Here is a 16,943-nt window from a genome sequence, read left to right as displayed (position 1 = left end):
TAAGAGAAGAGTAAGATAAAAAAAAAATCTATACCGATAATGAATCATGCAAGGAATGTATGGAAGCTATAGCATAGCATAGGCTACTAATATCCAGGCTACCCAGGGATGATTAGTCATTAGGTTATTACAGGAAGTAGCTTTAGTGAAATGCGCATGTTTCAGTAACATTCAACAGGCTTACGAGCTTTTACCTTACTAGCTGGTATAATGGTCTGTACTAAATCGGAATACAATTGCTACACAGCCGACGGGATTATAACTTTCACCTAAAGATGCGACCACGAAGGGACTCGAACCCTCAATCTTCTGATTCGAAGTCAGACGCCTTATCCATTAGGCCACGCGGTCATCTGATATATTGTACTATGCTGCACAACTTAATGCTTAATGTCGTCAGGAAATAATATATATTTATATAGATAGATAGATAGATAGATAGTAGCTTTAAGGCATCATGTACAACATAAACAGGATGATAAAATAACAAATCCATATCCATATTTTTTATTCTTTACTTTTTAAACTATTCTTTGACTATTGCGCTTCTATGCTTTTATCAGCTATTCCTGTTTGCTTTTGTTTATGTAAAGCACATTGAATGACCCCTGTGTATGAAATGCGCTATAAATAAAGTTGACTTGACTTGACTTATGTGGACAATAAAATATACTAAATAAAATGAAAAAATCCACATGAATGTACTAAGGGGTGTATAAGCATGAGACTTTTACAGTGATAGATTCAGTAGGCCTATGCATGGTAAGGTCCTCTATGAGTGTGTGTCATGGTTGTAGTGCAAATAGTCCAACAGTGCAAGGATAAAGTCTAGACCAGCATTACATAAATATGGACAATATAAGATAATAATGTAGACATAGTAATAATAATAATTAAAAAACATGTAACATGTAATGTAACATGATATAACAAGTTTTCTCTAAATACCTGCCTTTTACAGTAGGCCCAGACAGTATATGATAGCAAAGCAAACTAGATAACATTCTTTTACAAAAACTTAGGGGCATATGTGGATATTTGTCAATATGTGTGGGCAGTAACTCCATGTTGTTAGACAAACAAAAGCACATAAAGGAGCTTGCTCAAGGGTTCTAAAAGCTTTTTGTCGTATTTAGTTGTGGCCTATAATGAAAGCAGTTTTTATAGTTATCCATGTGTGTTCACTTCTGGCTCCCATCATTTTGATAACTATAATTAGCTATTTGACGTTTTTAGAACACTAAAAGGTGCATAATGTTGAGTTTCTCGTCTACATTTTGACGTTATACACTCCTATATATTGCTATTGTCTATCCAAAGTAAGATCCCTGTTTCAAAGTTACCTGATGGTCAAGTCAACCAAAACACGATATTGTTTGCACCTCCAAGTGATCGTAAGCTTGTGTGAAAGAATAGGCTCCATGAGCACACCTGTAGGCTATGCCCTATAGCAGGCAGTAGTCCTAGCCTCCTCTGCAAAATCTGCTCATGCTCCCCTCTTGGTTGCTGTTGAAACTCAAATTAGCTACAGCCTATAGCTTACATGTACATTTCACCATGTTCAAATATATGGGTTCTAATACTCACCTTTAACTCTATAAGGTCACAAACCTATGTGCACCAAGTCTGCAACTGTAGGCTATGCAAGTGTTTTTGGTGACACCAAAATGTATGTCTGTGTTTGCATTGCACAAGTAGGCTACACTTCTGCCATTGTAAGCATTGTGGCATTGTAATGCACACACTGCATTGTGGGGTCTGAATTTTATCTGTGTGCGAATGTGTGTTCCTGTAGGTGTATACCTATAGGCAGAGGTGGAAAAAGTATGAAAATATTGTACTCAAGTAAAAGTACCAATACCTTGATGAAATATTACTCAAGTACAAGTTAAAATACCGATCTGAAAATGTACTCAAGTAAAAGTAAAAAGTAGTTCATTTAAAATGTACTTTAAGTAAAAGTTACTTAGTTACTTTTTTGGGTGGGTACCAGAACAACCAGTTTTACCAGAGACTTTCTAATGAGGAGATACAGCACTCAAAAAATCCTCCATAGTAATGCATGGGGTTAGTTTGTAACAGTTGTCTACACATATCACAACCCTTCCGCGGCAAAACGTTGACATGTGAATACATTGAGCCAATCATGTGGTGTGTTGTAAAATACATTGAGCCAATCATGTGGTGTGCTGTGAAGACATTGTGCCAATCATCTGTTGTGATCTCGCTGCTGGAGCAAGATTGGTGTCGTGAAGCCTTACGCACACGCATTTCTGCCGAAATAGATGTACGATAAGTGCCCAAAAAGTGTTGCAATATGGCCGCCGAGTGGAGGTACTTGCCTGATAAGGATGTTGAGAAATGGAGATCTATGTGAAAAATCACCGGAGTTCTCCTTTAAGTTTTAGCAGTAGTTGATTTTCAAAGTTAGTTGCACTCATCCTTGGGTCGCTTTGCAGTGAACAGTAATCCAGCACAACTGAAAAGCCCCTCACAGGCAGCTGAGGCAGGCAGGCCAATGTTGAGTTGCAGAGAGTTTTTTTTATATTTGGAAACGAGCAGAAGGTTCAGCAGATTAAAGGCCGTCGAACTGGGGGGGAAAGTGGGAAGTATAGCCCTATACTTCCCACTTTGGAGGAGAGGGCCCTTGAAAAGTGGAATACAGGGGGCACAACATTTTCATCAGGCATTAGTAATAACTCAGGTAATCCACACATAAAAAATCCAAACAACTCCATAAGTAGAGTCATGTGTAATGAAGTGGAATAACACAGGGAAAAAGTATTGAACACGCTAAGAAAAAGCACTAAGGTAAGGAAAGGGAAGGAACGAGCTGGAATCTGTAAGTAGTTAGAGATTAGTTATCCTTTCTATCTGCGCAAATTAATATAAGCTTGGTTAGTAGCTTACATATTGATGGGCTATAAAAAGGTTTTTCATTACCAAGGTGTCACACAAGAAACATTTCATGATGGATAAAAGCAAAAAGCTCAAACAGTTCTGGAAGTAATCTGGAACTAAAGATCAGGATTCACAAGAGGGACCCCTGGAATCTGTTTAGAACAATGGACCAAAATCACACCTGATACTGCGACTAATAAGTTTTGTCATACAGGAAATGTCTTGAAGCTGTCTTTACAAACAAAGGCTTTTCCACAAAGTATTGAAGAAATTTCAGTAGGCACGTTCAATACTTTTTTCCTGTGTCATTCCACTTTAATACACAAAACTCTTATGTTTGGATTTTTTATATGTGTGTTAATATAATGTGTGGTGAAAATTTTGAATAGACTCACTGGAAGTTTAGGTTAATTACTGAAAAAAAAAAAAAGCGTTCAATACTTATTTCCACCATATATTCATTTTACCTGAATATTTTAACTTCCAAATTAAATGTAAAAATGAATGTCAGACGAAATGTAAAGTTTGACTGACTGGATTTTGTATACAAAACATAGTGAAAACTGTCTAAGGTCACTCTCACTCTCCCTTGCTAAAGAGCTAAATGGTTTAGTCCGCCTGCACGATTCATAAGGTAGTCTATCTTTTGTTTATTGAGCATCGCTAGTAGTGGACCGCTAATTGTTATGCTGCTGGTGCAATGTCTTTCTCCAAGAAAGCCAAGTCAGGTTACTAAAAACAAAGGCCAAAACAGGAAAAAGAGAGACATCAAAATGAGGGGAAACAACTGCTAATAAACTTCTTTCCAAAGAAAGGTGAGCACAAACGTCAAAACACGAAATCCCATGGTGTTTGCTTGAATATCTCAATCATTGGTGCTAAAAACGAACTGAGACAACCCATTGGAATAGCGGAAAATACACTTTCATAGGCTAATCTGATGCATCTCGTAATCCAGCTCCATCTCCATCACTTTCAGAAAGACTGCATGGCGCCAGCTTGATTCATGTCCTGTTGTAGGCTACATGCTGATCATTATCACTAGGCTAGTGGTTTAGGGCACAATTTTTTTTCTCTCCCTTTCTGTTTTCGTTAGTCTTAACTTTTTTTTTTACTCAAGTAACGGATGGGATTTTTGATGTAGCGAAGTACAATACTTCACTCAAAAAGTAATCAAGTAAAATTTAAAATACCGATTTTATAAACTACTTAAAAAATACAAAATACACAGAAAAACTACTCAATACAGTAACGTGAGTAAATGTATTTCGTTACTTTCCACCTCTGCCTATAGGCTATGTACAACTGTATGCGTGTATAGTATACCTGTTTGCACACCTCCTGTATGCATGTGTGATGTTCCTGTGTGTGTGTGTGTATTAATGAAAAAAGTCTGTACATTAGATGCAAATTCCCGCATCCAGAAGTGGTGATCATAGGGGTCCAAGCACCTATTAAAATGTGTCAATTGCAATGCCTTTGGAACAACATTGCACAACATTTGGTGTGCATACACGGATTGTGGTAGTGATTCAACATGTCAAATTCTATACGTTTTGAACCTTCACAAGATATTGACACATACATGTCTTCAGATAGTGAAATATGTCAATTGCAGCCCCCATGGAAGCAATTTTCCAAAGTATGACCTATTTCTAAAGAACAGGGTAGCGGTGTAGCATGTGAAATTTGTTTTAACTTTTAACCTTTGCACCACAAGATATTGACACAGTATACATTTTGCTGCTGGATTTTTTGTTGTGGGAACCAAATCAAATTGAGCTGTGAGCAAAAGTGTAAATTTGCCAAAACAATGCCACAATTACTGTAAGACGGCGTCAGAAATTCACTTTGCTGCTGGTCAAACAGGCTGCAAAACTTCCCTACCAGAACCAAGAACCCCGAAGAGACTGATGCAGTGTGTGAAATTTTTGCCATGGAGGAGTATGAGTTTTTATAACTTACAGTAGCAAAATTGACTGGCCTTGAGAGGCAATGTGTGCTGACTATTAATGAAGTGGTGATCACCTCAAGGGTAGAGATGCATATACTTCATACAGCAAGTGTGGACAGTCAAGAGTTTAAAATCATCACACATACCGGCCTGTTTTTTTTCTTTACATTTATTGTAAACAGCAGCAACGGTTCACTTTACCCACTTATAAAAACATTAAAGAAAGCCTACTATGACAAGATACAAAGGTCTTCAAACCTTTTAAACACATTTAAACTTGTAAAAAAACTCAAATTAAAGCAATTTCAAAGGCAATGGAATGAAGTCCTCAATTCTTCCATGTCAGACAGGTCTAGTTTTAGATCTAGTTTCCATACCTTACCAGATTGTCCTGATCTTGCCAGTGGAACCGGGTGACAAAGGCTACATCCACACTATATCGTTATCGTTTTATGTTGTCTCAATTTAAATACGTTCTTTACACATCATGTTTTCAGTTTACGAATCTTGTCTGCATGGGACACCTAGGCTGTAGGGAGAAGTTCTCAAAAAAGTCACCTCGCATCCAGTTAGGCCGTTATAATTGAAAACAAAGTAATCAAACTGATTTTGACACTGAAACTCACTTATGTCACATGCAGCTAGGACATGGTGTGATGGTAGTGTAGCTGGCTCTGGAGCTCTCTTCTTTGGAATCCTGGACTCAAATTTAACACAATAAAACATAATAATGAAATAAAAATGGTCACTCCAGTCACTCCTGGCCACTGGTGAGTTTGTGGAAGAGATCTTCGTCCAGCGACTCGTTCTGGTCCTTGGAGCGGGTGGAGAGAAAGATGTAGCCACCGATGTACTCGTGCACCACCTTGCAATCACAGCTTATGCAAGAGAAGGCCAGAGACACGTTCTGGTCGAAGTCAATGGTGACCTGGAACAGGACAGGAACAGTAAAGGCAGGTCCACACCAAGAACTACAGTGAGAGTTATGAGAGCATAATTCAGCATTAATGTATGTTTGTCAGTAATGTAATGTAATGTAATGTAATGTAATGTTGGTGTGATCGTCACCTGTCTGATTTCCCAGTTAACGTTCCACTGTTTCATGTTTGAGAAGCGCCAGGTGGTCACAGGCAGGCTTGTCGACATGTCTATCCGGATCAGCCGGTTGTAGGAGATGCCCAGGACCTCATCTTTCCTACTTCCTCTGAATCTGTGATCAACATAACATGTATGGATGTTAGCACAGTGCATTAATTGTCTAATCATGATGCATACAGATCTGGTTTTAGGATGTGAGGTCAGGATTCATTTTTAGCAAATAAGAGTTCCCTGGCTTTAGCCCTTAAGAATATCTTTATGGCTTCACAGCTTAGTAAGCACTGATACAGTAGCTATACAGCATCACTGTACTATCTGCTGTTTCAGTACATGACTCTGACTGCCGCTACCTGACGACATAGTACTTGATGCCAAACTCAGGTAGGGACTGCCAGGCTTCGATGAAACGCATCTTTGCATCCATGAGGGACATCTTGGACACGTTCTGGTGGGCTTCCAAAATCCGTGTGGTCAGCTTAAGTCAATGAGAACACAATGCAGCAACAGCTGACTATTAGTAAATAGACAAGTCTATAGACAACGTCATGACATTTGAAGGCTCAGTAACATTTCACTGACTTCCTTGAAGACTTAACTGTTTCAATAATTAAATACAAATATTTCCAGCAGTATGAGTCCTCTGGGTGGGCAGGATTGATAAAAAAATATTTCCCTCACATTCTGATCTATGCTCTCCAGCTCTGTTCCTTACCTGTTTGGATTTGTATTTCTTGACATAGCGCGGCGACACAAAACTCTCAGCATTCATGTCCATGGAGTCTGGATCAGGACTGGTTTGGCCAGAAGGTGGCGCCAGACTCTTCATCTGCAGGAAAGACTGTATGTTCTTGACCTCCGTGCGGTACGAGCTGTAGGCCATCGTCTTCCCCTTCGAGGCCAAGATGCAGGCAGCCTTCCACTTGGCATACTGCGTCTCCTACATTTAGGGAGACCAAATATCAACAGGTGGCAACAGGTGTACTTCACCCAGAAAGAGAGCTGGCCAAAGAGGAAAGCAAGAGAGAGAGAGAGAGAGAGAGAGAGAGAGAGAGAGAGAGAGAGAGAGAGAGAGAGAGAAAAACTCACATCTTCACAGCGGATGTAGATCTCGTTCATGCCGTCAGCCACAGGGATCATCAGCTTGATGCCAAACTTCTTGTCCGTCACGTTTACGTCTGGCACCACCTCACAGCCTAGCACAGGTCACCGGCAGTCATGAGGATGGGCACAGATCAGCGGGCAGTTATGAGCAAAGAAGCATGAGGCTCAAACTCAAGAACACTAACCAATGTCTACCTCGCAACTCAGTTCAGCAGGCAGTCACCAGGCCAACCACAGAGACATGAGACCCAAACCACAGGGCTATTTTTTATTCTATTTCCAATGTACACAGGAAAGGGGCTACATTCTTTGTGCTAGGCGATTTCCTACAGTGGCCTATCAACAACCATGCCTATTAAACAGTACACAACGTGATGGAGGACAAAACAGGAATGCAGAATTAGCTCAACTCAAGACAGACACACACCGCAAGCTGTCCATAATGTTACTGCTATTATTACAAGTGTAATGGATGAATATTATTATTACAAGTCGACTAATGCTGCCATTGCTAACTGGTAGTGTTACTGTGACAGTGTACATGAGTTTGTGATGTGCATCCTCACCCCTGAGATGGAGCTGCTCTATGGGTTCACCGCTGGCTGACTCCTTGTTCTTGTAGTAGGAGATGGTAGTGTCCTTAAAAACGAACCAATAATCCTTATAAGGCTTCAGTGTCAGACGTTTGGGCCTGCAATGTAATGGAGAGAAAGACTGTGTCTGAGAAGAACACTTTAGGACACCAGCTTACATGGCTTGGGGGCAGCCATGGCCTACTGGTTAGGGCTTCCGACTTGTAACCAAAGGGTTGCTGGTTCGATCCCCGACCCAGTAGGAAAAATGTGGACAGGGGAAGTGGATGAGCACTGTGGAGCACTCTCACATGCTCCCCCTGCTCTCCGAGCACCGCTGTAGCAGGCAGCTTACTGCTCCGGGTTATCTGAACTCTCTTGTTAGCAGTGGGGGGGCTACAGATCAAAACGGAAAATGATGGTTCCATGCTATCCATGTGCGGCTACATGCCCACCAAGTTTCATGTCTTTCAGTGTCCCGGGAATCCTTGACAGAAAATTGGCCATGCGAAAAAGAAAAAAACAAAACAAATCTGACTAAACCTATATGACCGCCGATTCGCTGCGCGGCAGTCATAATAATAAACAAATACCTAAATGGACTGCATTGATATAACACTTAAAGCATTAAAAGCGCTTAACAGGTTAATGTCTTACATATTTACCTATTCACACACATTCACAAACACCAGTGTTAATGGTGAAGGCTGATACAGTATTCAAGGTGCCAACCTGCACAACGGCTGTATAAAGGTTGAGTGCTCAAGAACAGGAGATCAAGAGGTCAGGAGAAGCCGGGATCGTACAAGCGACCTTCCAACCTCCTATAGCTCCTGAGCCACAGTAAGTACAAGGTATTTCCCTCACCTGAAGAGCTTTAGGTAGCCTTCTAGTTTGGGGATATCTGTGATGTCCTCCTGGAAGGCAAAGCAACATCAACGATCAAAGTGCTGCATTTGAAGCTAGTATTTATGTGTGTGTGTGTGTGTGTGTGTGTGTGTGTGTGTGTGTGTCTGTGTGTCTGTGTGTCTGTGTGCACACCAGTAAACTGTCAGCAGTCCCCCCCTCCAGGGTCATCTCCAGGTTAGACAGAGCTGTCTCCACCTCGTCGATGTCCCCCTCGTCTGAGCGGTTGTTCTGGTCCGATGACATGCTGGTCAGCTTGCAGATGTGGTACTGAAGGGACAGAATAAGAAGATGAAGCTCATCTGGATTTACATCTAGAATAGATATACATTTACATCTGGAGTAACACAGTAGGATCACAGTGGTGTGATTAGCCAGATTCAGGCAAAATTAGGCAAGATCCAGGCCATTCTCATTTCAGTTATAAAGAAATTTCAGTATAAAGACATTCAATTCCTTATTCTAATTAAGAAGCTGTGCTTAATGACAGGGCTGGTTAAATAAAATAAGATACATGTTTAGATGATGATGATGATAAGATACAGAAAGATGTTTGTTGTTTATCAGGAAGTCCTTTATTTATTCTGCAGTTAAGATTAAACAGTATAATTTCCCTTTGAGGGTGAATTAATGAATCAGCCAATCAATCAACCAATCAATCAACCAATGTATCTATCTATCTATCTATCTATCTATCTATCCATCCATCCATCCATACCACCACTGAGATTGATAGTGTTATCATGCATGGTCAGTGAGGCCAGTGCAGTGAAATGCTTTGGCACTAAACCAGTGAAGACAAAGGCACAGGATCTGTTTTCTCTCTGACTGCAATGCAACATAGGTGCAGGAGCTTGAAGCCTGTGGGAGCTCCAGGAATGTGAGTCAGAACTGGAGTGAACAGGAGCAGAGCCTTTTCATGCTCCTCTGGGAGAGAAATCCAACCCCTAACCACACCATCTCTTCAACACACACACACACACACACACAGCACTACATCACCCTTTCAGAAATCACACACATACATAGCATTACAGCACCCCTTCAGCAATCACACACAAACACACACACACACACACACACACACACACACAGCACTACAGCACCCCTTCAGCAATCACACACACACAAACACACACACACACACACACACACACACACACACACACACACACACACACACACACACACACACACACACACACACACACACACACACAGCACTACAGCACCCCTTCAGCAATCACACACAAACACACACACACATACACACATACACACACACACACACACACACACACACACACACACACACACACGTATACAGTACTAAACCACCTCTTCCGTATACAGTACTAAACCACCTCTTCAGCGATCACACATACCACACACATACACTCTATACCCCCCTTAGCAATCACACATACACACACACACACATACACACACACACACACACACACACACACACACACACACACACACACACACACACACACACACACACTGAGTGTACCTGCAGTGAAGCAAACATGAGCATCTCCTCCTCAGTGCAGTCAATCTCCTCCAGTAGGATAGACCAGCGGGCCTGCTCATAGAGCTGTGTGATACGACCTGCATCATACTGGACAGACACACACACACACACACGCACGCACACACACACACACACACACACACACACACACACACACACACACACACACACACACACACACACACACACACACACACACACAGAGAAGCAGGCAGACATATCAGCCAAATATCGATTACAAGGATTGCTGCATGAATCCTGGCTAATGAGTGAATGAGGTGGAACTGAGTGAATCGTTTAGGTTTCAGATGTAGGCTAAAGGTCCATGACCTCTCACCTTTGGGTTGAGGTCAAAGAAGCAGTGGTACTTGAAGCGCAGCTGCAGCCGATCGTGCTCCTGGATGCCTTGCTCCATCAGAGAGCGCGACGAGTCCAGCCACCTGTGCCGTTTACATACACACACACACACAAGGGCTACATTAGCAAAAACGTACGCGAATGCATACATGCGTCTACAGTACATATATACATTCATGATTGCACACACACACACACACACACACACACACACACACACACACACACACACACACACACACACACACACACACACACACACAGAACACATATAACAACATGCTGTATTGTGTATAGTGCTTTATCAAGGCATCCAAAGCACTTCACTGTGAAGGAACGTCACTAATCACCACTAATGTGTAACCCCTGCCTGGGTGATGCGATACATGGCAGCCATTATAGCCAGAATGGAGAGTAAGGGAATGAACGAGCAAATTACACTGGGGGATGGTTAGGAGGCCAGATTGAATGAGCCTTTCAAGAGAGTTCCATTATCAGCATCATAGTTGGCCCCACAAGACTTCCTTTTTAACATTCCATATGTTATCTTAATGCAGAGGAAGTAGATTGGGGCCCAAATAGAACGTTCAAGCATTGTTTTTGTTTTTATTGTTGAAAGGGTCTATACACACACCTTTGTGCAAAAAGAATCCACCAATTTGTGGTATTTACAGTCACCAATACATTTACCCATACATGCCCCATCCCCTCCCACGGTAACATATTCCCTCCAAAACATAACGTTGTCGTTTCACTTCAAAGTTAGGTGAGAAAATGAGATTCTTCCATGTTTAAGCCCAACACTTTTCTCCAGGCCTTACCCAGCATTGATGATGGCTTTATCCTCCAGGTCCAGAGGCAGGTACATCTTAGCGAGTTCATCAGGGGGAAGGTTCAGCTGGCATTTGGCCAGAGGGTTCTTCGGATTGTACTGGAACCCATTCTCTGTCTGGAACGTCATACTTGTGCTGTAGAATCCGGGGCTTCCTGGAGAAGGAACACATAGCCAAACAATTCGACAACATGACTCTACAGACACACAACATCTCATGGAGAAGAGGGAAGGAAGACTTTACAAAGCAGCATCTATTTCCTCTGTGGTCAGTCTTTCTCTCTGTCAGTTGCATTAAAGGAAAACTGCAGTCTAAAAACAGAGTGGTTTTGAGTAAGACCCGGAATATGCATTTATGAGGGCAAATCACTACTACCTTAAGCCACTGATTAGGCTCAAAATATCATTACACTTCTATACTATTGTGGAGGGGCTCCCGGTGCACACAACAAAGTACTTTTACCTCTGTAAGTGTAAAGACGTAGTGGTCTTACCCTCAAGGCTATACTGTGCTTTCCCTTTAAGCTGCAGTGCATATTATAGCTCTTGTGGTGCCCAGTCAGTGTCTGAGGTGAGTGTGTATTATAGCTCTTGTGGTGCCCAGTCAGTGTCTGAGGTGAGTGTGTATTATAGCTCTTGTGGTGCCCAGTCAGTGTCTGAGGTGAGTGTGTGGCGAGTGTGTTTTATCGGCCTGCAGAGCCATCAGAAGCAGTCAGGAGGTGGAAAGCCGTTAAAAAGTGATGCATCAGCACTGCTGTACCTGGGAGGTATTATTTTCAGATTTATCATTCTCGGAACAGGCTACTCATAACATCGTTGATAAGGGGTATAGGGACATAGACACACAAACACACACATACACACACACAACAAGAAAACAGTATACATATGTGCAGCACTGCATATATATATATATTTATTCGCTTTGGACAAAAGTGTCTGCCAAATCCCATAACCATAACCATAAACAATAACAACAATTCTATAATTACTCTCTGGTGTGGAAGAAATGCTTGGAGAGAGAGAGAGAGGGAGAGAGAGAAAAAGAGAGAGAGAGAGAGAGAGAGAGAGAGAGAGAGAGAGGGAGAGAGAAAGAGAGAGAGAATGTGAGGTATACTTGAAGAGTAGTGTCTTCTCTTACCTGAGACTCCAGTTGCAGTAATGTCTAGAATGTCATTGGTCAGCATCTCGTCCACCTGCCACTCTGTGCTCTTGTCTTTTTTCTTCTTCTTCTTGGGGTCGTCCGGCGGTTTGAGTAGAGACAGCTCCTCCGATCTCCTGATGTCTACAATTCAGTCATGAAAACAATGAAACTTCACGTCAAGTAAAAACATGCTATGAAAGTTATGAATACTTAATATTGAAGTTAATGTGTGATCACTATAATGCTAAAACATGCACACAGAAGCCTGATTAATTAATGAGCTATACACGTGCAAACATACACACATACACATGCAGTGTAAGGGATTCTAGATTTAAGCAGATTACCAGTGGCCAGTGTCATGACTCCTAGGAGTTGCCAACATAAATCAGGTGTCATCCTTTAAGTCTCTCCTTAAAACACACTTTTATCACAGAGGCTTTCCTGACGTTGTTTGATTTTGCCATACATAGACTTAATTGTTAATTGTTTATTTTTTAAACCAGAGGATTGAATGTCTATGTTTGTTTTATTTTGCCTTTGTAACTTGGCTTTAGAAAAGTGCCCTGTAAATAAAGATTATTAGTAGTAGTATTATTACTACTACTACTAAATTATCCCCTATCGATGGACTCACTGAGCATCCTGCAGATCTCTGCGACGGTCTTGAAGACCACGCTGGAGAAGCTGACATTGAGGCGCACGGTGCGCATGTTGGGCAGCTGCAGACACAGGGGCTTGTGCTGCGGCGTGTAGTGCAGGTCAGCGTCCGCCTGGATCCCGTACTTGTCCAGCGTCCAGTGTGTCTTCAGCAGCCAGCAGCTCTTCTGCTCCCACCACAGTGCATGGTCTGACCAATCATGAGGCGCTTCTGCAGGGGTGTAAACACACATGGGTTGACACACACACACACACGCGCGCGCACAAACACCAATGTGTAATCAACATTGAACGGACATCTAGGGGACCATGAGGAGTAATCTAGTAACAACTGAATGTGACAAAAGTGTATGGTATTAGAGTCATGGACTGAACCTCTAAATCCAGTTTACTGTGACTACAAACAGAAATGGGAACACTGGGTACATTTAATGTTCTTACGCCTTAAAGTCATAAAGAACTTAAAACTTGAAACCTGAGAGAATGAAACAGACACACACACACACATTCATACACCCTGGGCACAAACACACACACTTACACCTAACATATCTGATTACGGTAAAATAAAAACCTATCCAAGTCCAGACTGGTATGATCAAACTAAGGGATCAAAACTATGAGTCACTCATAGTTCAGGAAACGAGGGGGTGTGTCCAGCTTCCGTCTCTGTACCTGACCACTGATGACCAGTCTACCTGTGTTAGAGTGAGTCATGTGTACATTCACTGAGCCTCACACCAGGAAGTATGACTAATTATGATGAGAAAACACACACACACACACATACACGCACACACACACACACACACACACACACACACACACACACACACACATACAAGCAGACACTTATTATCCGGTAGCAACTAACCACTACAATATCACCCACTGTCACTGTTATACAATGTCAGGTAACATTTACTGTAACATGATGTACAGACAATGCTTTTGTTTGTTTATTTTCACTAACAAACCAAATCATATGTCAGTAAAGAGTGTTTGGCTATTTGATTGGTTGACCATGAGATTAGTCCTTCTTTGAAGCAGGCATGTGTTGGCACCCACAGTGAACTTTGACCCTTAGAGCCAGAGCTAAGAGAGAGCTAAGAACAATTAACCATGGCAAATAAGGGAGTGGTAAAATCTCTCTCACACACACACACACACATATATATATATATATATATATATACACACATTCGCCAGCTGCTTGAAAGGAAATAAAATTGTGCTAGACAGTAAGGGTGTGAATTACAGAATATCTCATCATGAATAGATTATCACAATACTTTGCCCACATGAATGATACATGATACATGAACGACAATAATATCACGATACAGCAATTCTGCAATACTCACTATATTGCAAATGATTCACCTACTATACATCACCATGGCTGTGCAACTAAATAAGAAGAAAAAGGCAAAAAGCTAGAGTTATGTAGGCCTATTTATTCACTGCATTTCACAACTGAATTTAAACAATGTACAAAGTGTTTTAGCTTATAAATAAATAATTTGACCATGTGTACAGCATTAATAAGTTTGATATGTGCCACCATGAGGATACATGAAGTAGTGACTCAAATTGACGGATTAATCCATTTAGATAATGAATTTAGATTATATAAATGGTAGAATTTAATATTTTAATAAAAAAGATTGATATTGGTACCAGCCTATCAATAACGTATTGCAAAAAGAAGCTATGAGATATATTGCCAGATCTATATTTTGTCCCACCCCTAATGCACGTGATGAATGAGGACAGACAACCCCGACGCAAGCCAGTGGTCCGTGGTCCACTGATGGTCTGTGAGGGCACTAATCGGTGAACTAGCCATACATTCAGCAAGGTAGTTTCAAAGAGGGATTCACCATTCTTTACCTTCTATCCCACAACAGTGATTCTCCAGAATGTATGGTCCCTGTGTCACAATCAGTTGAACATGAGTGGTGTTATAGGCTAGGCTACTCACTGATCTTTTCCACAAGCTTCAGCATAAGGCCCCCGACGTGTAGGGTCCCCTCCACCCTCATCTTGAACTTCATGCTCTCCTCCAGACCATGCTGGTCCACCACCACCAACAGCTCCCACGAGTTGTGGCCCATCTCCGCAGCCTTGATCATAGCTGCCCACTCCTGGGGAAACGAGAGGGTGAATAGAATGACCGGACCAGACTGGGGGCTAGTCTGGTGAGTAAGGAGAAAATCCCAAAAAGATTGGATTGGATAGTTTGGATTGCTGTATGTGACATATGTTTGAGGGCATGAGTGTGCCTGTTGATGAAGGGATGAAATAAATTTTAAACACCATGGTATTGCTGTATGTTGTGTGCAAATGTCTCTCTTGCTCTCTCTCGCTCTCTCTCTCCCTCTCTCTCCGTGTTTGTGTGTGTGTGTGTGTGTGTGTGTGTGTGTGTGTCTGTCTGAATCTTTTGAGCAGACTCTCAGAAAAATAAATAGGTAGGTTATTGAATTACAATATAGAAATGTCAAAGTATGGGAATTTCGTCCCGATTACATTTTCCACTTCTGCTTGTATGGCTAAGATACAACTTGAAGCGGTTACATATTAAACCAGACAGCCAAACAAACTGCAGCTATTTCTCTGTGCTCTATTTACGTCTTGTCTCCCTCGAGCTACCATTACGATCAAAGGGAGACCCGCAATGAGACAAAAAGAAAAGGAGAGAGGGGTTGCGAAATGAGCCTATTACTATTCAGGCAGGGGTTGGTCCCACACATTCCGGGCGTGCCAAGACACGATCCTAAACTGCACACAGCGGGAGAAACCTCTCCTGACAGAGAAGATTAGGCTACCCTCATTCCAGATCCAACTACACGTAAACACACAGAACAATGACTTTGTGAAGACAAGACTCCAACCCCTGCGCTATCTACAGTGCGCGTCCACGGCGCTATTGTATCTGCTCCTTCATTCTGCGATCTTACTCTCACACACTGAGGTAGTAGGCTACAGTAACCTATATTCCACTTAACACTACCATGAAAAGTAAGCTTTGAATAGTTTTAAGATAGGCGTGGTGAAACGTTACTGCTAGGAGCCTTCGAGTCAGACTCTTTACCCTTCTCAGAGCACATACAGCCTATTGCTCGCAGACACACCTGAGGAGGCGAAAACTAGGCTACTGCAGGAGAGCGGAGGAATGCACATCGTCCAGGCAGGAACTCCGCGGTTGCTTAATGCTGTTAGGAAAGTACAACGCCAAGGCAAGCCATAAAATAAAATAAAAAGTAGTAAAGTAGTAGAAGAGTAATAGAATGAAGCAAAAACAACCCAGTGTCCATAAACGTAGGCTACTCAACAACATCATGTAGGCTATCTACCAATCTAGGATATCGTATTGACTGCTCCCACTTTAGATTATATTTGAGAGAATACAGCCTATTTTATCATGTTCAGGCAATTCAGAGGTTTTGAGTTAATCGAATAGGCCTGAAAATCTAACACTTGAAATAGTTATGTGTGATCACAAAGCCTCAACTTCTTCACTGCGTTGCTTAGGCTTGATACTATCTAGAAGTGATTCAAAACAATGCACATTGCAAAATCATTCCAAACAGGCTACTTGATTGCGAGTTAACAACAGGCCCTCCAACTCCAAATGATGTTTTGAACACCGAATCGCGCGGTTCTTTCTCATAAATCAATGAAATGTAAAGATATGGAGTTAGTTGACCAGTATACCTCAAACAGATTCAATTCAAACTTACCTGTGTATTATTACGCTCAGTATTTCCTGTATTATGCCTACGTTCTTTGCTGAGGAGCGTTCAGGATCTTCGCAACATCTGCACAGCTGCTCAGGGCGCGTCCACGCAGCTAACCCAGGTGTGGTAGAAAGCTAGGGA

At 41.8% G+C, this 16,943-nt stretch overlaps 1 protein-coding gene and 1 non-coding gene across 3 annotated transcripts; both read right to left on the bottom strand.

Moving 5' to 3' along the window:
• Nucleotides 1-278: 278 nt before the first annotated feature.
• Nucleotides 279-351, bottom strand: trnar-ucg. The gene has a single exon. It is a non-coding gene; the product is annotated as a tRNA-Arg (tRNA).
• A 4,654-nt stretch (nucleotides 352-5,005) lies between these two features.
• Nucleotides 5,006-16,943, bottom strand: fermt1 (FERM domain containing kindlin 1). 2 transcript variants are annotated; one of them, XM_042095679.1, is made up of 15 exons: nucleotides 16,806-16,943; nucleotides 15,047-15,260; nucleotides 13,040-13,273; nucleotides 12,400-12,543; nucleotides 11,248-11,413; nucleotides 10,407-10,509; nucleotides 10,049-10,156; nucleotides 8,668-8,802; nucleotides 8,494-8,543; nucleotides 7,621-7,745; nucleotides 7,040-7,146; nucleotides 6,666-6,890; nucleotides 6,304-6,428; nucleotides 5,924-6,065; nucleotides 5,006-5,783 (listed from the first exon to the last, which is right to left on the bottom strand). In XM_042095679.1, exons 2-15 carry the CDS (start codon nucleotides 15,195-15,197, stop codon nucleotides 5,610-5,612), a joined length of 1,989 nt encoding a protein of 662 aa, XP_041951613.1. In that variant the 5' UTR covers nucleotides 15,198-15,260; nucleotides 16,806-16,943; the 3' UTR covers nucleotides 5,006-5,609. The 2 variants fall into 2 exon arrangements, with proteins under 2 accessions (XP_041951613.1, XP_041951612.1); XM_042095678.1 differs by having other exon boundaries at nucleotides 15,047-15,209.

The sequence above is a fragment of the Alosa sapidissima genome, chromosome 6, assembly GCF_018492685.1.
Source record: "Alosa sapidissima isolate fAloSap1 chromosome 6, fAloSap1.pri, whole genome shotgun sequence".
In the NCBI taxonomy this organism is placed as follows: Eukaryota; Metazoa; Chordata; class Actinopteri; order Clupeiformes; family Clupeidae; genus Alosa; species Alosa sapidissima.
Note: the sequence above shows the minus strand (reverse complement) of the source record. Positions and strands in the feature narration are given on the sequence as shown.